This window comes from Zalophus californianus, chromosome 15, assembly GCF_009762305.2.
Source record: "Zalophus californianus isolate mZalCal1 chromosome 15, mZalCal1.pri.v2, whole genome shotgun sequence".
Taxonomy (NCBI): domain Eukaryota; kingdom Metazoa; phylum Chordata; class Mammalia; order Carnivora; family Otariidae; genus Zalophus; species Zalophus californianus.
In genome coordinates, this window is record NC_045609.1 from 12621190 (window position 1) to 12642760 (window position 21571).

Consider the following 21571-nt stretch of genomic DNA (forward strand, 5'->3'; position numbering starts at 1 on the left):
GAAGTAAGACAGAAGGTGGGGGGTTTGAAGGAGGAGAGTCTGAGACACAGGCGGGAAAATGCTGGCTGGGTGTTCTGGGGCCCCATGCTATGTGCAGGTAAGCACAGAGGATGAAGAGGAGCCTCCAGGCAGAGTCCTTGGCCATTTGAATGGCCAGTGCTGGGGCCTGGAAGCCCAGAAATGCAGCAGTTGAAGCTAGGGATGGAGTGCAGTCAGGAAGTGCTTCTGGGGGCGGGGGGAGAGGGGCTCCCAGCACTGCACTTCCCGGAGGGAGTTAAAGGAAAAGCCACCGGATTTGGCAACAGATTGCAAGCAGCATTAGTCGCCTTTTAACAACAGAGAAAAAAAATGCAGCAATAAGAAGCCATTTAATGTAGTGGTTAAGGTGGTCAGTCCTGGAGCTGGACCACCTTGGGTCACCTGTGGGCTTCCAGCTGTGCAACCTCAGCAAAATGATTTAAACCTCTCTGAATCTCTATGCCCCTCTACAGTAAAATGGGGATGGTTTCTGTCTCTTAGAGTTATTTCGTTTGGATGATACCTGTAGAAACTTAATACATGTTTTCTGTGGTGGCTGAAATGAATTTAAAAGAAAAAGACGTCCAGAGTTGATCAAAGACTTTATGTTCAGAGGGTGGTGGACTTCATTTGCTTTTTATGTTTTCTACTGGTTGAGGACTCATGCTCCTTAAATATTATATTGAATTTCTGTTTATTAGGAGACTTATTTCAAATTGGGCCTTAGGTCCTTAATTTTAGCTGGTGACAGGCAACAGAAATGCCCTGTTGACCTCCCCAGGTTAAGAGGTCTGACAGCAAACGTCCAACTCCCACTGTGTCTGGTCATCCTCCCTGACTTCAAAAGGCAGCCCGGTTTTGCAGTCCTGCAGGCTCAAAACCTTACACCCAATTCTAACGTCTCTCCCCGACCCCCATACCAAAATCATAATCAGGTCTCATTCCTTCTTTCATTGTAATGCCTCTTAGATTCAATTCTTCTCAATTTCCACCTTTTCCTTTCTCCGTGCCCCCTACCCTTGTTTTTCCTTTTGGCAGCCCTCTGATGACCTCCCAAATGCCAAATTAATGATCAACCCGTTACTTAGGACACCACCTACATGCCTTATTTTCCTTTGTCGGGTATTCTCAATAGTTGTTCTCTGAGTGTTAGAGCGAGTTCAAATTCCTGGGTTTGGTATTAAGGCTTTCCTTCCAGTAGCCGTTTTCCAAATTCTCAACTGGGGGATGGTGCCTTGAATCCACGCACAGCTCCACTTTTCAGAACGTCCCTCCCCCATCCTTCCGATGAAATCCCATCCCTTCCAGAAGACCTGGTTTGATTCCCACATCCCCCAGGAAGCTCTCATTGGCCAATTATTCCAGCCCTAATATCCTTTATCACTTGGGGACCCCGCCCCACCTAACACCGAATTGTCTCATACACTCGTGACTTTGTCTCGGAGGGTGGGACCCCATGTCTGGCCGAATTTGCACATCACCAAGCAAAGATCTCGCACTCAAATAACGCTGAAAAACTGGATGGATGAATAAATGAACATGCTCCCGGTCCAGTCCCTTCTTGCTAATTCCCAGCACCTACCCCCTCTTCCTACCAGAGTCTGACCCAGTGAGTCCGACCTCCGGACGCCGCCAAGCAGCACTGGGATCGACTGTGTTCCTGAATCCAGAGCATTTCCACGTAGCCCGCCCTTCGCCTTAACCCTGAGCCGAGGTGGTGCAAAGCCCCGCGCTCTGCCCTTCCATGTCAACCGGGTTGGTTTCGGGAATTGCCGCCACTAGCGCCCATGACCCCACAGGGGTCGAGGGCGACGCCGCCAGAACCGCAGGGGGATGCGGTGGCGCCCCTCGCCCTCCCCCTCGCGGCCATTGGGCAGCCTCGGCGGCGCGCCCTGTGGACGGGGCGGGGCCCTCCCCATCTCCCCTCGTTCCCCTCCCCTGTTTCCCGGGGTGGGAACGTCGGGAGGCGGGAGGCGGGAGGCGTGGAGGGGCTGCTGAGGGGCGTCCGGTTACGTCTCCGCCTTCCTCAGCCTGGTCCACCGAGCCGCTAGGTTTGCGGGACAGCAGTTCGGGAACATGTTGGCCGCGATGCGCCGGAGCGGGGCTGCGTGGACGCGGGCGCTGCTGCTGCAGCTGCTGCTGGCGGGGCCCGGGGGCTGCCTGAGCCGCCAGGAGCTCTTCCCGTTCGGCCCGGGACACGGGGACCTGGAGCTGGAAGCTGGGGACGACCGTGTCTCCCCAGCCCTGGAGCTGAGGCAGGCGCTCCGCTTCTTCGACAAATCCGACATCGACTCGGTCTACGTGAGTGCGACCCCCGGAGCAGGCGGTGGAGGCTGTCGGGGAGGAGGGCATGGGGGCCGAGCCGGCGTCGGAGGGAAGGCCGGGGCTGGCGGGGGCGCCCGCGGGGCTGGCCGGACGTGGGCGTCGTGGGCGGGGACCCGGACCCGTCGGCCGCGGGGGCGCGGGGCGCGGGGCGCGGCGCGGGGTCTCCCGGTCCCCGCGGGCTCCCAGCCTCCGCATGGCCCGCCGACGTCTCCGCGCCCCCTGGCCACTGTTGCCAGAGCAGCACGCGGGTCTGCGGAGCTCGCCCAGTCTGCGCCGCCCCGCGCGCGCCCTGCGGGACCCGGGGAACCCCAGCATCCCGGGATCCCGGGACCCCGGGCGGAGTTTCCTCTCCGGCAGCTGTGGGCGGCATTGCCGCCGGGAAGTCGGTCCGCGTCTCGCTATTGTCCTGTGCCTTTGGGGACGGGACCCGGTCCGGTAGGAACCAGGCGCGGGCGCGGAGCCTCGGCAGGGCAAAGGCCAGAGCTGGGTCCCAGGCGGCGCGCGGGCCCTGGGACTTGCGTGGGTGCCGGGGCAGGAAAAGACAGCCGGAGCCGGCCTCTGCCCCGGCAATTTAGCCGACAGCCTGCAGTTGTGTGTGGACTCCGGATGTGTCTTGGCAATGAGTCTGCTCTCCAGTTGATTGAGCTCGTTTCAGTCCAGAGTTTCGGGCTGGGAAAGCAGGACGACCCGGAGATCCAATTTCCTGTAGCAGAGCACTGTCACCATGGGGGGCCCCCACTGGGAAGCGGGCCCAGGTGGCCTTTTAGCTCTCTGGAGTCTTCTTAGAATTGGCCGGGCCTGGGGACGCTGTCAACTTGGTAAAGTCCTTTCGTGCCGCCGCCTTCCCCAGCCGCGCACCATGTGGATTTCATATAAAGCTGTGCGCATTCCAGAAGTGGGGCGGGCGGGGGGTGGTGGGGACAACACAGACAGCGGCTGGAGCCTGTCCTGCCTGTGAAATGGCTGTGTTCATCGTCTGGCCGGGGCAGACGCGCCTTGGACAACACCCACGTGCAGATCGCCAGCTTTGACTGAAAAGAATGAGTCCTTAAAGTCTCTACCCACAGAGAGTGTTGCCCTTGTGAGTTGGCTGCCCTGACCTCCCTGGCAGTCTGGTAAAGCCTGTAAGACCCCTTCTTAGGATAATATTCTTAATTACATAAACTAAAATCTGCAGGATTGCCTAGGAAATCAATCATATTGAAATCCAGATAAAAATACTAAAACAAAAAGTGTCTGAAGTAGTAATATATGTGCTTATTTTGTTTAAAGATTTTATTTATTTATTTGAGAAAGAGAGTGAGCAAGAGAGAGCGAGCAGGAGCAGAGGAGGAGCAGAGAGAGAAGCAGTCTTCCCCCGCTGAGCAGGGAGCCTGATGCAGGACTGGATCCCAGGACTCCGGGAACATGACCTAAGCCCAAGGCAGACCCTTAACCAACCGTGCCACCCTGGCGCCCCATATGTGCTTATTTTTAACCATATTAAATAGTAAGGTGTAACACCGTGTCCAGTGGAGGGGGGGGTCAGATAATTACTGAAATTTCAAGATGGTCTGGACAGTAAACTATATTTGAAGACACCTGCCATGACTAAAACGTGTCATGAGAATATCTGTGACTTCTGTTTGTGGCGAGGTCATAAAGAGTTACTGCTATGCTTTGTTGCCTGCATTCATAATGGAAGGAAATGCTAAATACCAGTTAGGGGTTATGGAAAATAAAAATAAAATTTCATTTTTCCTTCTTAACAGACCCACTGAATTCTATTGTTAAATTTGGACCTCCTACCCTCCTTTATTTGTGGCATCGGACTAACCGCATTACATTCTAAAAACCTAGAAAATCTATTGCTAAGATAAAGGATTTCAGTCAAACCATACCTTCCAGGTCCACATGGGTTTAATCTGCATTTCAATGAGAAGGAATTCCAGAGCTCTGTTGGATGTTCTATCTGCCACCGTTGGGTTCCCAGGAAGCTGAGTGTGAAATGGAGATCAGCAGGCAGGTTATTTCATGGGGGGAGGAGGGGTGAGCGCCTCATATCCTTACCTATGGAAGGGAGGGAGGTGCAGAAAGACTGAGCAGAGGCTGATGCTGAGTGGTCCCAGCAAAGGTCTCAGCCAGCCCCTGAGAGCCCTGAACTGGGGTGGCTTTCCCGAGCTGTCTCAAGTCTGTGTGAGAGGGCGGGGCCTCTGTGCCTTCACAGTGATCAGTCCATCAGTCCTTGGATAAGGGCTGCCCTGGAAGGAAGTGTGGCCCTGGGCGAGGCAATCCTCAAAGAGGGCTGACAAGGGAGGGCTGCACTCCCAGAAGTCAAGGGGGATCCAGTGTGTGATGGCCCCGAGTGAAGAGGTGAATTGACGGGGATGTGCTCGTGAGCTAGGTGGTCTGTACCTTCTTGGGCACCTGGCTGAGAGAGTGGAAAATAATTATTGGGTGAGTTTATCTCCATGTGTCAGGGACTTGCTAGTTTTAGGTTATTTAATCCTCAAAACAGCCAGCCCTTCTTTTCAGATGAAGAAATAATAATAAACACTGGTCCCAGAATGCCAAAGTCCTACCAGATGTTTCTACCCAAATGCCTATCTGGTCACTCGAGGTTCCACATGGCAAAGTGAGAAGTACTCACGTCCCTCCTCCCTTCAGCTACTTTCACTGCCACTTGCTTTTCCTTGCTAGTGGTACCTTGTGAGGGTTTTTACACTGCCCTGAGTCTGCCTTACGCTGTCCCTTTATTCGCTTATTCTGCAAATACTTAACAAGTGCCTACTATGTGCCAGGCACTATTTTAGGCACTTAAAATACAAGTGAACAAAACAAAGAATCCTATCCTCAAGTAGTCTACATTCTAGCAAGGGAGTGGGACCAAGAAAATAAACGGCAAACATCATAAAGTAAATTATACAGTATTTTAGTCGGGGATATACTACAAATGTCAGGGGTCTGCGATGGAGTAGGCAGTTGGGATAGGAGTCTAGAATTTAGAAGCCTAGGCTTTGGATATAAATTTGGAAGTCACTGGCACATAGATGGTATTTAAAACAAGAAAACTAAATGAACCCCACTAGGATAGGGTATGTAGGTAGGGAACAGGTCCCAGGGAGCCTCCAACAGGTGAGGGAAAAGACGAGACAGCAGTGGAGGCTGACAGGGTGTGGCCAGTGAGGTGAGAGGAGATGCAGCGAGGAGTCCTGGAAGCCAAGTGAGGCAAGTGTATCGAGGAAGAGGGAGTGAGCTGCCATGTTAAATGGCCCAAAAGGTGAGGACTGAGAGTTGCCCATTGGCTTGAATAATGTGGTGCTCAGTTCCCCATTACACCTTCACATTCATGGCAGGCCCGCCCATCTGTATCTTTCTTGTCACGTTGGCAATGACCCTTTCCAACTGTGTTCAGCTTCTATAGTGCCCTCCCCCCATCCTGACTTCAGAAGACCACGGACTCTTTGGCCTGGGTTGAGGGCCTCAGCCCCTGCAGTTCTAGCTTCATTTCCAGCTTTCCCTTAACCCTTCTCAGAGAAGATTATGCCTTACTTTGGCCCTTTGCTCATTCCTTTATTCTTCCACTTTGTCCCCCCTTTACCTCTCAGATTCTCTCCCATTCTTTCAGAGTCAGCACAAGCCCTTCCTCCTACCCAACTGACTGGTACCAACGGACTGCATTCATCTCTCAGTCTTTAGAACTCTCTGAACTCCAGTACTATCTGATTTGGAGCTCAATACATTGACAGATGTTCACATATCTTCATTTTATCTGTTCACCTGGAGTATCAGTAGGTAATGTAGAAAGAGGGAGGTCTCTGGAGTACAATACGTCTGGCCTTGAATCTCCCTTCTGCCACTTGCTTGTTGTGGATCTTGGGTAAGTTATCCAACCTCTGAAAGTTTTGGTTTGTTCATCTGTAAAACAGAGGCATCATTGCCTTTCTCGTGGAGTTGTGAACATCCTTGAATTAATGTATTTAAACAGCTTATCGTGTGGTAATGTGCTCTTAAACTGAGGGCTTTCTTCATTGAGAGCCGAGATTGTGTCTTTTTAAAAAAAGCCAAATCTTTATTCTCTACTTTATTCTTGTAATACTCTGGTGCTATGTTTTTGATGTAACTTTTGAGAAAGATATTTCATATGTAACAGGCTAATGCTGGCTCTGTCAGAGGCATCTACAAAAATATGCCTCTTGTACTTTTACACATAATGTACAAAACCATAAAATCTGTCAAGGTGAAAACTCCCTGGAATTAAAAAAAATTTTTTTTTAAGATTTTATTTATCTATTTGAGAGAGAGAGAGAGAGAACAAGTAGGCGGGAGGGGCAGAGGGAGAGGGAAAAGCTGAGCAGAGAGCCCTGAGCAGGGAGCCTGACATGGGGCTCGATCCGAGGACCCTGGAATCATTACCTGAGCCAAAGACAGATGGTTAACCAACTGAGCCACCCAGGCATTCCCCCCCCCCACCTTTTTAAAAGATTTTATTTATTTGAGACAGCATAAGCGGGCGGGGGCAGGGCAGAGGGAGAGGGACAAGCAGACTCCCCACTGAGCAGGGAGCAGGGAGACACAGGGCTCCATCCCAGGGTCCTGGGATCATGACCTGAGCCAAAGGCAGAGGCTTAACCGAATGAGCCACCCAGGTGCCCCAACTCCCTGGAATTTCTTAATGTATTGGGAAGTACAGCAAGGCAAGAGAAAGCATACAAAGCATCCGTACAAATAGTGTTTCAGCTTTCTGGCCATACACTGTGTTCTTAGTGTAACTGAGGTGCAACTTACCTATATAAACACAGCATATTTCAGAAGCAAGTGAAATAAACGGAAGCACCAGTTCTTTAAATTACTCTTGATCACGTAAATGAGCAAGCAAGTCTGTTCCATGGAAGCAACACTGGTGCGGGCGGCACCTATCTGAGCCTGTGATGGTTGCATGTGGAGATCAAGGACAGCGAGGCTGGCTTCATCAGTTGTTTCTTGCAGCAGCCGGGGGACTTGGTTTGCGGGCTTGTCGCAGTGTTGCTGCTCACTGTGCGGGCCATTTGCTGCGTGGGAGCATCCAGCATTGCGATTTGGTGTTCACATTGTCCATCGGGGCAGAAATCTTTTCAAGGTTCATACCTCTCTGTGTAGCATCCCAACACTTAACCACACGGTCATGGCCTGTGTTAGTGCGGTTTGAACGCTTGCACCACAGCATCAGACCTAGCAGTCATGCTCAAGAAACTAATTGCTTGGTTCTTCTGGTGGACTGCATTTTCAGTGTGTGTTCTTGCAACATTTTGTTGCTCTTCTGAATGGCGTTTTTTGGACCCTCAACCTTTTCCACCTTTCCTTCTTTATCATATTTCTTGGCATTCCTATTAAGCTCTTTCACAGAAAACTTCATATAAAATAGGGGTTTCTCCATATTCGACATGGTCCTGTGACTTGGGGGTGGCAGCATGGGGCAGTGGCCCAGGTTTGATGAGATGGTGCTCGGGGTCCCATCCTAATCCTGAGAAGCGGACCTGCCCACCTCCTAGAGATCGTGTCATATTCCCAATACTGTCCCTAATACAGGTGCCACACTTCCTGGCACATATGAATCTGTTGGTCAAGACCAGGGCCAGCCTCTGTGGTTGTGAAGGTTGTTCTCAGCACAAGGGCTATGGCTAAGTGGGCCACTCACCAAGCCCTGAGCCTCAGCATGGGGCTGGGGCCACTCAGAGGAAAGGGCACTTAGGTCTGACTTGCCCAAAGGCGCCTTGTGGTCTAGCAGAGGCCTTGGTTGAATCAAAGAATACTTGACAGAGTATTAATTTCCAATAGGCGCTAAAATGAAATTGAGTCATGATGTTGATCAACTTTTTTTTTTTTTAAGATTTTATGTTTAAGTAATCTCTACACCCAACATGGGGCTCACAAACCTGAGATCAAGAGTCACATGCTCTACCAACTGAGCCAGCCAGGCATCCCTGTTGATCAACTTATAATTGAGGTCAAATCACTTCATTTCTTGCCCTTGTGTTGTTTCTGGTCTTGTTACTTATAAAATGAAGAGGTTTGACAAGTTATCTCTGAGCTCCATCTTATTTGGGATTTTTAATATTCTTTGAGTGACCAGGTGTTGAATAATTGCATGTACTATTTCAGGACACTGGATATTACTTCTCATAAAATGCAGTGCAGCATTAAGATATGCCCTCCATTCATTCAGCAAATACTTAATTTACTGCCTGATGTGCCAGGCACAGTGCTAGGCTTCAGAGATACAGACTGAAACAAGATCAGTGTTGTTTCTGCTCTCATAGTTTACAGTCTACTGGGGAAGACGGATATTAAACCAATAATTATACCGATAATTGACCAATTGCCCCTGTGGCGCGTGTTACAAGGGAGAAGTCCCTATATTGTGGTGGCACCTGGGGTAGTTGGAGGGGTTCACGAGAACCTTCCCAACCCAGTTGGAACTACAGGATGAGTAGAGCTGAGCCCTGTGAAGAAGGCAGGCGCCAGGACTGTGGTTCAAATGGAGGAAACGTCACTGTGTATGAGATCATGAGTGTCAAGAGAAGGAGCTTGTCACGTCACAGGAATGGCACGAAAGCCAGTGTGCATGAGGGCAGGCCTGCAGGACGAACCGGCAGAGCTAAATCAGACCTTGTCACCCTCACGTCAAGCCCTCCAAGGGTTTTCCTTCGCACTGCAGGGCTTCCAAACTTCCCACCACGCCCCCAAATCCTCACGTGGCCCCGCCCAGCTGGTCTCTCCGTCCCCACCCCTCTGTTCTCCACACCAGCCAGGCTCCCGCCACGCCAGCTTGCTTTCTTGCTCTCCCCACCCAACATCACAGCCAGCTTGTCCCATCTGGGTCTTGGTACTTGGCTTCCCTCTGCCTGGGACACATGGCCCTGATGTCCCGTGGTTGCACCTTCCTGTCATGCGGTCTCTGCTCACACGCAGACCCCAGTTTGTGATTTTTTTTTTGCCCATCCTGTCTTATTTTCATCATGGCATGCCATCACCATCTAAAAACCAGGTCGTTCATTTATTCCTTTACCTGTTTGTTGGCTCTCTTTTCCCCTAGAGTCTGAGCCCGGTGAAGGCAGAGTTTGGTCTGCCGTATTCACCCCCATTCCCCTGGTTCACTAGAGGCCTGTGGCACATAGTGGGTGCTCTTATGATTTATTGAATGAATGAATGAATGAACGCTAGGCATTTTTCATCTTATTCTGTCAAGCAGTGGGAAGCCCTTAGAGCTTTCTAAGTAGATGAGAGACATGATTTATTTTGAAAAGATTCCCACTTTCTTCAACAAATTAATGGCACGGGAGAAAAAGAAGGAGGGAGAACCGGTATAGATTAAGTTAACCAAGTGCCCAGTGAGGACCTTGTTGGATCCTGATTGAAACAAAGTGGCCATAAAAGGACATCTTTGAGACAAATTGCTTTTCTAGAAGAGATGCCTAGGGAAAGATTGACAGGTGAAATAATTTGATGTCTGAGATTTCATTTTAAAATACTTCAAAAAAATAAATAAATATGTACATGTGTGGGAGGAATGGGTGAATCAGGAACTGGAGCCTGTTGATAATTGTGGGAGCTGATTGATGAGTATACGGGTGTTCGTGTGCTGTTCTTCTGTATGTGTTGAAATTTTCCCGTATGAGTCGTCTGGTTATAAAAAGTCTTAAAAATTTATGCTACCTCCCAGGCAGGGGATTTTGGGGGACAGGGTAGAGGAAGAAGAGTGAATTCCAGATGAGTGGTGGTGGTGGTGGTGGGTTCCAGACCTATTTGGAAGGTGGGAGCAAGGAGGCTTGCTTGCATCTTATCTCATTTGAGACATGCAGCAACCCTGCGAGGTAGCTCAGGTGGGTCATGGGATGAGCTGCCCATTGTAGAGAAGGAAACTGACCTGTACAGCTAAGGGACTTGTCAGAATTCACCGAGCTAGTAAGTATGAGCTGGAACTTGAACTCAGATCCTCTGACTTCGAGTTCTGCGGTCTGTAGGCTCTGCCACATTGGACAGCACTTCCTTCTTCTCCTTTCTTCCTTTATTCATTTGATGGTATCTCATCAGCCCTTGCTCTGCACACTTTTGGGCTAGGTTTGTGGGGCTGCAGTGATGAGTGGCATTGCACAATGGTCTCTGTTCTCCAGAAGGTCACTAGTGCATTCCACGACTCACTACGGCTCGATAGGACTTACCAGTGCACCAAACTACTCTCCACCATACAACCACTCACTACTGCATTGCTTGTGAGAAAAGCTGGTTCTTCTCCCCTATGGAGAAGGTTTCGTAACTGCTTTTGTTCTCAAGTAAATTTTTTTCTTTCATTTAATTTTTAGTTATAAATGTTTCAAACACACACATAAAAGGGAGAAAATAATATCATGAGCACCCAATGTAACAGTTGCTTGCCTTTTCCATATTTGTTTCCTTAATTTCCCTTTGCTGATGTATCCAAGGTAAATTACAGTCTTCGTGATTTACATCACTAAATGTTTTAGTATGCGTTCCTAAAATAATAAGAGCATTTCCCTGTATAACCAGCCTACTACTATCACACATAACAAAATCAATAATAATTCCCTATTACCAATTTATGTCCATTCCATATCAGAGCTTTCCAATATTCCCAAAGCTCTCCTTTATAGCTAGACTTACTCAGACGGGTCTAAAGAAAGACAAGCATTACATTTGATTATGTCTCTTTAGTCTTTTTTTTTTTTTTTAAGATTTTATTTATTTGAGAGAGAGCACGCGCGCGAGCAGGAAGGGGCAGTGGGGGAGGGAGGAAGAATCTGAAGCAGATTCTGCACTGAGCTCAGAGCCCCACAGGGGCTCCATCTCACAGGGGCTCGATCTCACGACCCTGAGATCATGACCTCAGCGGAAACCAAGAGTCCGATGCTCAACTGACGGTGCCACCCAGGTACTCCTCTTTAGTCTGTTTTTGTTTTGTTTTGTTTTTTTTAGAATTTATTTATTTATTTGACAGAGAGAGACAGTGAGAGAGGGAACACAAGCAGGGGGAGTGTGAGAGGGAGAAGCAGGCTTCCCGTGGAGCAGGGAGCACAATCCCAGGGTCCTGGGATCATGACCTGAGCTGAGGGTAGACGCTTAAAGGCTGAGCCACCCAGGCGCCCCTCCTCTTTAGTCTGTTTTAATCTTGAGCTCCCACATTTGGTTCATCAGTTTATTTAAGAATCACTGCCTATTGTCCTGTAGAAGGCCCCACCTTCTGCATCTGACTGTTTCTTTGTAATGTAGTTTGGCTTGTTATTCGATCTCCGTATTTCTAGAAAATTGGCAATCTTGAAAATATTCAGGTTAAACGTTTTTTTTTCTTTAGAAAACATGTACAATTTTATTTTTAAATTAATTTTGGAACTAGGTGCAAACAGTTAAAAAAAACTTGTAAAAACAGGGAAAAGGGAAATTTCCTTCCCATCCTGTTCTTGAGCCCCATACTTCCTTCCCTAGAAACAATCACTGTTCATGAGTTTTTTTAATCTCCTTGCAGAGAGATTCTCAAATGTGCAAACATTCATACATGTACAGCCACCCCTGATTTTGTATACCTCCTTGATTTTTTAAATACCAGCTTTATTGACATATGATTCACATATCATAAAATTTACTTTAAGTATACAATTCAGTGATTTTTAGTATATTCAGAGGAAAGTTGTACAACCATCACACTAACTGTGGAATATCTTGATTGCCCTCAAAAGAAACCTCATATCCTTTAGTGGTTACACCCCATCTCCCCCCAGCTCCCACACTCCCTTGATCCCTGGTAACCACTAATTTACTGTCTGTCTCTATGGATTTGCCTGTTCTGGACATTTCACCTAAATGGAATCATACAATATGTGATCTTTTGTTCCTGGCTTCTTTCACTTTGCATAACATTTTCAAGGTTCCTCCATGTTGTAGCGTGGATCAGTACTTTATTCTTCTATGGCTGAATAATAGTGTTGTTTTGTCCATTCATAAGTTAATGGATATCCAGATTGTTTCTCTTTTTTGGCTATTTATGAATACTACCACTATGAATGTTTGTGCACAAGTTTGTGTGTGGACATCTGCTTTCAGTTCTCCTGGGTCTGTCCTGAGGAGTGGAACTGCAAGTGAAGGGGCTCAAAACAAGTCTCCCTAAAATGTTACCACTTTAACATGTGGGTTATTTTGAGCAGAAAGAAATCAAGATCCAGCAGGCTCAAGAGAAACATTTGCCCCCACCTTAACTACTTAGGAGAATGTAAGTTGGGGGTCTTTCCCAGAATGAGAGTTTTTATCAGAGGTAATTTTTTTTTTTCTGAGTGACCCATCTATGTGGCAGGGCAAACATCTAATTACCAAACATCTACTCTTATTGTCCTGTGAATTTCCCTACTCTCCTATCTCATTCCTTAGCTTAGGGTGGCAATATATACCTCATTTTACCTTCCTGTCTCAGAATACCCCCTGTATGTGGTGTTCCTGTACTTTCAAAATTAAATTTGATTGTCCTGTTAATCTGTCTCATGTCAATTCTTAGACCAGTCAGAAGAACCTTGGAGGGTAGAGGTAAATTTCTCCTCCCCAAACTAGGTCATATGGTAACTTTGTTTAATATTTTGAGGGCTATCAGTGGCTGCACCATTTTACATTCCCACTAACAATGTATGAAGGCTCCAAATTCTCTACATCTTCTGTCAACACTTATTATTTGGCTTTTTGATTCTAGCCAACTTAATGGGTGTGAAGTGGTATCTCACTATGGTTTTGATTTGCATTTCCCTGATGACTGATGATGTTGAGCGTCTTTTCATGTGCTTATTGGCCATTTATATATCTTCTTTGGAAAACATTTATTCAAGTCCTTTGCTTATTTTTTATTTGGGGTATTAGTAATTTTATTATAGAGTAGGTTAAACCTTATTTAACAAGAATACTTCATGAATGAAGTCATATATGTCATACTGTGTAACATTAGGAGGCAAGTGATGTCTGGTTATTGCTGTACTAGCTGCTACTGTTAAGGAGATGAAAGCCAGATCGTGTCTGTCATGTTTTCCCCCTTGTGAACAGCAAGCAAGCTATGGGATGAATTATGCAGCAGCCCCCTTTCCCACCAATCTTTCAGCTAATGCTTAGCATCCACTGATGATTTTGCCTGAATCACTTACTAAATTAAGTGCTGTCAAGTGGTGTCTTAGTTTGTTTTGTTGTTTGCATTTTTGTTTCTGTCATTCTTTCTACATTTATTAGCTGGTGGACTTCTGTAAAGAGAAGCTTTCCCTCATCAAATGGGGCTTTTGGGTGATACTGACATATGGCTCATTCTGGAAAGGCAGCTGGATACTTCATTCTTTCTCTATAATTTCTAATGTTCAAATGAGGGGATTGGTGTTCAAGTAGAGTGGTGGTGTAATCCAAATTAGGAGAGTTTCTGGGGCTCCAGTTGGTAAACTTCTGATGTCTACCTCCAAAGTGTCAAAGAGGAGCATGCTTCTCCCCAGTGACTGAGAGTTTAGACAAGCCCTTCCCCACCCTTCCCTGACTGGCTCCTGTTCTGGAATATGGAGGGACATTTCTACCCCTGCTTTGAAAGACGCACTAGAAGTGAACATTTAAAGACTCCAACCATTTTTAAATGTTGGAAGGTAACCTCAGGTAGAAATTTCCTACAGAAGAGATGAGTAACTGATCCAAAGTCTCTCATTAGATATTAACTGGATTAAATTGAAAACACTGACACATCTCTTAACTATTACCCGTAGGTTGTCCCTTGTTTTTATATGCTAAGACTTTTGTTTTTATTTCTAATTCAAGCCAGAGCCATTTCTCTGGCTGTGTGGGGTTAATGGAAAAAATTTGCAAATTGGACTCAAGAGTTTTGTTCTGGCACTTCTAGTGTATGATCTTAGGCAAGACCTATAAACCGAAACTCATTTTTTCTGAAATGGAGAATGAAGATGATATGAATGCCTACTTTACTAGATTTAATCAAATAACTGGAATAAAGATGCTTCATAAACTGTTAAGTACCTAGGGTCAGGCCCTAGGTCCCTTAGTTGTCCTAGGCTTGAAATCAGTCAACCTCCTCCTTGATTGTAGTATGGACTTGGCTGTTTCCTGGGCTTCTTTCTCAAGTTTTTCTTTCCTTAGGCCCTTTTAGTTTTTTCATTTTTTCTGGCTACTCAGTCTTTATCCATAAAGCAATCCCATGAAGCTTTGCAACTTCCACGACTTTGGCTCGTGATTCTTCTGAACTAGCCAGCCAAGTATAACAGAAAGAGCAAAGGTTATGGGCGCCAGCAAATGTGGGTTCAAATCTTGGTTCCATCACTTGCTGGCTATGTGACATTAAGCTAAATTAAGTCTCATTTCCTTGTCTTTTTTATATATATGAAAAGAAGGATGCTTGTATTACATTTTTTAAAAATGCAGACAGCTTTAGTAAAGGACCTCAGACTCAGCAGACACTCAGTAAATGTTTGTTGCCTTTGCATTCTTTACCCCAAATAATTTTACCTTAGGTTCCTGCTTCCTCCCACCCGTGGAGTTCGCTTTTGCAACTGCAGGCAATTTCATTGTCTTCTCAGTATAGCTATTTGCATTTGTAAAACGACCCCATTTGTTTCTTATTTGTGCCTACCTCAAGTATTCTTAACCACATCTGCTTTGGAGAAAGCTTTCCCCCACTATTGCAGGCTGCTTTCTGCCCTAGGGACTGCTACTAGATTCATGGAAGCCTAAAAAGATGGTCCTTTCAGTTTCTTCAGTGTGCATGTGAATATAAAGAATCTAACATGTAATTTATTGAGTGTCTGCATTTTGACTTTCTCCAGTGATTCCTGCTGTCTTTAAAGATGAACATGAAACAGGAAGTGCTTTTTAAATTGGGAACACTCCTTATGAGTTAGTTGCTCTGTCTACCCTCCTCATCATGTCAGCTGAGTTGAAACAATTGTACGTAAGTGGCTCCAGCTGTTAGCCATGTGGTGCTGGGCATTTTCACCCTGGGGTGTTTTGTGATAGAAGTGACGTGTTCTGCCCTGTGCAACTGGATGAAGAGCCTATTGTTTGGTGTGTTCTTTGGAGTGAGAGAATAGATATGTTCTTTCTTTTATTTTTTGAAAGTAATTTCTACACCCAACATGGGGCTCGAACTCACAACCCCGAGATCAAGAGTCGCGCGCTCCACTGACTGAGCCAGTCAGGCGCCCCTAGATATGTTCTTTAAAGGGGACATTAAGTTGTGCTAGTAACACACTGAACTGAGGTTTAATTTTGCTAAAGGAGCTTCTTTTTCCCAGTGTAAACCGTAAGTAAGATTTCAGGGCAATATTTACATTGGTCAGTGGACTGGAAGTAGCTGTTTTCAATAAAGAAGCAGTGTAGACAATAATACACTATTATTATTATTATTATTATTATTATTATTATTATTATTCTCTCAATACTTTCTTAGGAATACATTCAATCCGTAAGAGTTTTGTGGTGTAATCTACAGCAAAGAATGTGCTGGTGCCATTGGGAGTCAGGACACCTGAGTCAGGGCTCCAAGGTACTAATTGTGAACTGTTGCTAAAATATAAACTGAGGCATATTAAAAACTTTAAGAGCATACTCGAACAAAAATAAATTCTAATTGGGCAGTATCCAAAGTAGCAGATAGAAATGAGCTCTGAGGAGCTGTACAAAATGAAGGACTTTCAGGGCCAGAAGGGAAGAGGAACAAGTAAGTTATACTAGGTGAAAAACAGGATTGGTTATTGCAAGGTCCCTTTCCTTTAGAGGATGGGAAGGATCTGTCCCACAGATTTTCTAACTAGTGCTAGTCAGGCGATTACTGATTGGTTTCAGATTCCATTTTTGGGAGAGCCAAAACTGTAATTAAGTTAAATCTTGGTTCGTAAGAGACTCTTAACTATAGGAAACAAACTGAGGGTTGCTGGAGGGGCGGGGGGTGGAGTGATGGGGTAACTGGGTGATGATGCACATTAAGGAGGGCACATGATGTAATGAGAAGTGGGTATTATATAAGACTGATGAATCACTAACCTCTACCTCTGAAACTAAAAAAAAAAAAAGAAGTTAAGTCTTGGTTTCAGTGATGTGGAGCCTAGCATAAGCGACTCCATTTGGGCATGTTATCTTATGGGGTTTTGTTTTGTTTTTAACAATTCTCCCCTTTTGATCAGGCTCTCAGCCTGAGAGATGTGCCAGAAATTTAAGGCATTAGTGCTTCTCCCAGCTCTGAAGTTCTTGAATTTTTTCCCCTCATCCTCTGTGTGGTATTCACAGGTCATTATGTCTTTTTGCTGAATCTTTCTGGAGTATTTGCAGGTCATGACCTTGGGTTTACATTCTTGAAGTCATTTATTCCCTTTGTTTCTTTTCTGATGAGTTAGTCTTAAGAAAATCATTTACTTGGTGGTTAGTGTCTGCAAATATGCATTTAAAGCTTTAGAGAGAACACCACAGTGTTTCAGGGAGACTACCATGATTATTACAAGCAGGATAATTCCCAATGTCTAGAGTGCACTTTGGAGCCATGGCACCCAAGAACCAAACCAATCAGAATCAAATAAGTCAAAGAAAGACCCCATTGAAGGAGCCACTTTCTTAAGCCAAGTGCTGCACGTGGTGTTGGCCATAGCACACATACTTCATTGCTCAGCTAAAAGATAATCAAGGGCTGCCCTATTATCAAGAACAATTTTGGGGAGGGAGTCTAAGGATTTTTGTTGGGTAGGTACTGCTTTAACAATTGATTCAGAGATAGGCACCCATGCATTCAGAGAGAAAACGCAAGTAGTGAAAAGGAAAAAGGAATAAAGACTTCATATTGGAGGTGAAGATCTTTTTTTTTTTTTTTTAAAGTAGGCTCCACACCCAGTGTGGAGCCCAGTGCAGGGCTTGAACTCATGACCCTGAGATTGAGACCTGAGCTGAAATCAAGCGTTGGACACTTAACTGACTAAGCCACTGAGGCCCCCCAGGAGGTGAAGATCTTGATCCATGACCTTGGGAGGGCTGTCCACCTCCAGATGCCATCTGCTTTGGGGGAAGAGCCTCCCTTGTTAATATTAATTTTATATCTCCAGCTGGTGGGCTGTTCCAAGGGTCTGGAGGAACCCTTTTTAATTGGGAGATGTGGACCCATGGTTCAAGTCCCTGAAGTCTACTTGCTCTCCGGGCAGTAAGGGACGTGGTATAGTCCCTTACAAGGAGGTTCAAAGGCAGTCTTTGTTCATAGTGATTCCAAATCAGAAGTGGGAGAGAAAATTGGAAACATTAGTATGGAGTTGTAGCCAGACATTTGAGGAAACGCAAAGAATTGAGGATCCAATCCAGTTTATAGGAATTTAACAAAATCTCAAACACAGTGAACAGGAGTAGAATCTGACATCCACAAGGTTGTGTTACCAGTTTCTACTGAAACAATCACCCTTATTTCTATCAAAAATAATCATGCTAACTAAGCTGAAAAATTAAATTTGGCCAGATTATTTGTGTAAAGTGCAGTAAGAATAGTGATTGACTGTATAGGTTCTTTTAAAATCTGCTTTGCTGGAACTTTTTTTTGTTGTTTTAAGATTTATTTATTTATTTGAGAAAGAAAGCACACACATGTGAGTGGGGGGAGGGGCAAAGGGAGAGAGAGAGAGAATCTCAAGCCGACTCTACTCTGAGCACAGAGCTCAAGGCAGCGCTCGATCTCATGACCCTGAAATCATGACCTGAGCCTAAACCAAGAGTCAGACACTTAACTGACTGAGTCACCCAGGCACCCCTGCTGGAACTTTTCATAAGGAATCTTAGGATGGACTTTTAAAAGCCTCTCCAGACTAAGAAGCCAAGCTAAGGACTCCCCATGAGACTTAGCCTGAAATACCTATAGATTTGGGTGAATTTCTCTCTCCATGAGGTCCCCAGGACATCCTGAGGTTCCTGGGACTGCCAGGAAGTGACCCTCCCTAATCACCTGGTTGGTCTGCCACGAACCCCGTAAGCACGGTACCAGGCTGGTTTCCCCAAGGGGACCGTATTGGCTCCGTAAAGTCAACTTTAGTTTCTTAAAGCTCTCTGGTCCTATCTGATTCTGTGCACATTCTCTTAAGCATTTTTTTTTTTTTTAAGTAGCCTCCAAACCCAACGTGGGGCTTGAACTCACAATCCTGAGATCAAGAGGCGCACACTGTATGGACTGAGCCAGCCAGGCACCCCTGTGCATGTTCTCAAATCTGACATTCCAGTCAAAGCCTTGGTAATATAACCAACATTTCCACTTATGTCCAAGGAGAACAGATTCTTATTGAACTTATGCAAATAACTATATTGTATGAAAATAACAATACCTAGTAAGTTTCTACATCCTGGAGGGATCAGGTAGGGAGAAAAAGTACATGTTTGAATTATGTTTACAAAAGTAAACTTTACAAAATGAAAAAGTAAAAATGCTTCCCTTAAAGCCGGAAAAAACAAAGCATTAAGGAACCAGCAATGATCTCAAAGAAAAAAATCTATAAAAAAAAACCCCAAATAATCCTCATTTCATTCAATCCCATGTTATTAATTCTTGTTCTACTTTAATCCAGATTCTCCATTAGTTCTGGAAATTTGTAGCCAGTTCATTTGTACAATCTTAAAGTTATCGGAAATGTGTACTCTAGAGTACTTGTCAGAGTCCTTTCTGTGAATCTTTCTGAAGGTGAAGCACTTTTGCAAAAGCAGCAGAGTAAAATAACAGTCTCTATGTGACAAAAGACAAGGAATGACTATGATTAAAGATCTGATGAGAGTTCATTATAAGAGAACTGACAAGAAAATTTGATTATTTCTATGACATACAACATTTTAAGATAACAACTGGAATTGTGACTGATAACATACCAGGACATGTCAGATTTTTAGGAATTTCATACAATTTCTAGAGCACTTATATTAATAACATGCATCCATTCAATATAACCTAAGAAGGTTTACTGTCACTTATTTGACAATGAACCCCATGTAATTTAACATACCAAATAAACCTAAGTAATATAACATCTCTCTTCTATGAGGTGAGAGACAAATCTTTTGAGATTTAATGGGGACCCACTGGGGTCCCTTAAAATTACTTTGGGCTCAAAAAAACTCCATTTAGAATTTGATTTTTAGAAGATGTCAAAAAGCTTGAACATTTGATTAAATGGGATCACACACTGTTATGATTTAATAGTTAATTATCTATTTAGTCAAATTGACAACAGACAATGTTTAGGGCAATGTATTATTAGTTTCAGAGGTAGAGACCAGTGAATCATCAGTCTTATATAATATCCAGTGCTCATTACATCATGTGCCCTCCTTAATGTGCCTCACCCAGTGACCCCATTGTCCCACTCCCCCTCCCCTCCAGCACCCCTCAGTTTGTTATCCGAGATTAACAGCCTCTTATGGTTTGTCTCCCTCTCTGGTTTCCTCTTGATTCATATTTCCCTCTCTTCCCCTATGATCCTCTGTTTTGTTTCTTAAATTCCACATATGAGTGAGATCATATGATAATTGTCTTTCTCCGACTGACTTATTTCGCTTAGCATAATACCCTCTAGTTCCATCCACACTGTTGCAAATGGCAAGATTTCAATTTTTTGATGGCTGAGTAGTATTCCATTGTATATATACATCTTATTTATCCATTCATCTGTCGGTGGACATCTGGGCTCTTTACAAAATTTGGCTATTGTGGACATTGCTGCTATAAACATTGGCGTGCAGGTGCCCCTTCGGATCACTACTTTTGTATCTTTGGGGTAAATACCTAGTAGTGCAATTGCTGGGTCATAGGGTAACTCTATTTTCAACTTTTTGAGGAACCTCCCTACTGTTTTCCATAGTAGCTGTACCAGCTTGCATTCCCACCAACAGTGTAAGAGGGTTCCCCTTTCTCCGCATCCTCACCAACATCTGTCGTTTCCTGACTTGTTAATTTTAGCCATTCTGACTGGTGTGAGGTGGTATCTCATTGTGGTTTTGATTTCCATTTCCCTGATGCCGAGTGATGTTGACCAACTTTTCATGTGTCTGTTGGCCATTTGGATGTCTTCTTTGGAGAAATGTCTGTTCATGTCTTCTGCCCGTTTCTTGATTGGATTATTTGTTCTTTGGGTTTGAGTTTGATAAGTTCTAAGCTGTAATCATCAAGACAGTATGGTATTGTCAAAACAGCAGACACATAGATCAATGGAACAGAATAGAGCACCCAGAAATGGACCCTCAACTCTATGGGCAACTAATCTTTGACAAAGCAGGAAAGAAGATCCAACAGAAAAAAGACAGTCTCTTCAACAAATGGTGTTGGGAAAATTGGACAGCCACATGCAGAAGAATGAAACTGGACCGTTTCCTTACACCATACACAAAAATAGACTCAAAATGGATGAAATACCTAAGTGTAAGACAGGAATTCAACTGACCTTAGGGGAAAAGCTCTCAGTTTTTCCCCATTAAGAATGATATTCGCTTTGGGTTTTTCATAGATGGCTTTTATGATATTAAGGTGTGTCCCTTCTGTTCCTGCATTGTGAAGAGTTTTAATCAAGAAAGGATGCTGTACTTTGTCAAAAATGCCTTTTCTGCGTCTATTGAGAGGATCATATGGTTCTTGTCCTTTCTTTATACAGTGTTATCACATTGATTGACTTGCGGGATGTTGAACCACCCTTGCAGCCTAGGAATAAATTCCACTTGGTCATGGAGAGTAATCCTTTTAATGTACTGTTGGATCCTATTGGCTAGTATCTTGGTGAGAATTTTGGCATCCATGTTCATCAGGGATATTGGTCTGTAATTCTTTTTGGGGGGGTCTTTCTCTGGTTTTTGGGATCAAGGTAATGCTGGCCTCATAGAGTTTGAAAGTTTTCCTTCCATTTCTCTTTTTTGAAACAGCTTCAGAACAGGTATTCATTCTTTAAATGTTTGGTAGAATTCCCCTGGGAAGCCATCCAGCCCTGGACTCTGTTTATTGGGAGATTTTGGATTACTGCTTCAATTTCCTTGCTGGTGATGGGTCTGTTCAGGTTTTCTATTTCTTCCTGTTTCAGTTTTGGTAGTTGATACGTGTCTAGGAAAGCATCCATTTCTTCCAGATTGCCTAATTTGTTGGCATATAGTTTATCATAATATGTTCTTATAATTGTTGGTATGTCTTTGGTGTTGTTTATGATCTCTCCTCTTTCATTCATGATTTTATTTATTTGTGTCCTTTCTC

At 44.8% G+C, this 21571-nt stretch overlaps 1 protein-coding gene and 1 pseudogene across 1 annotated transcript in view; one reads left to right on the forward strand and one right to left on the reverse strand.

Moving 5' to 3' along the window:
* Positions 1–228: 228 nt before the first annotated feature.
* NID1 (nidogen 1) overlaps positions 229–21571 on the forward strand; it is an 83435-nt gene continuing 62092 nt past the window's right edge. Inside the window, exon 1 of the mRNA XM_027595833.2 lies at positions 229–2319. Coding sequence (XP_027451634.1) covers positions 2095–2319 — 225 coding nt within the window. The 5' untranslated portion in view covers positions 229–2094. The remainder of the gene's footprint in view (positions 2320–21571) is intronic.
* On the reverse strand, positions 7111–7756 carry LOC113923733 (annotated as a pseudogene).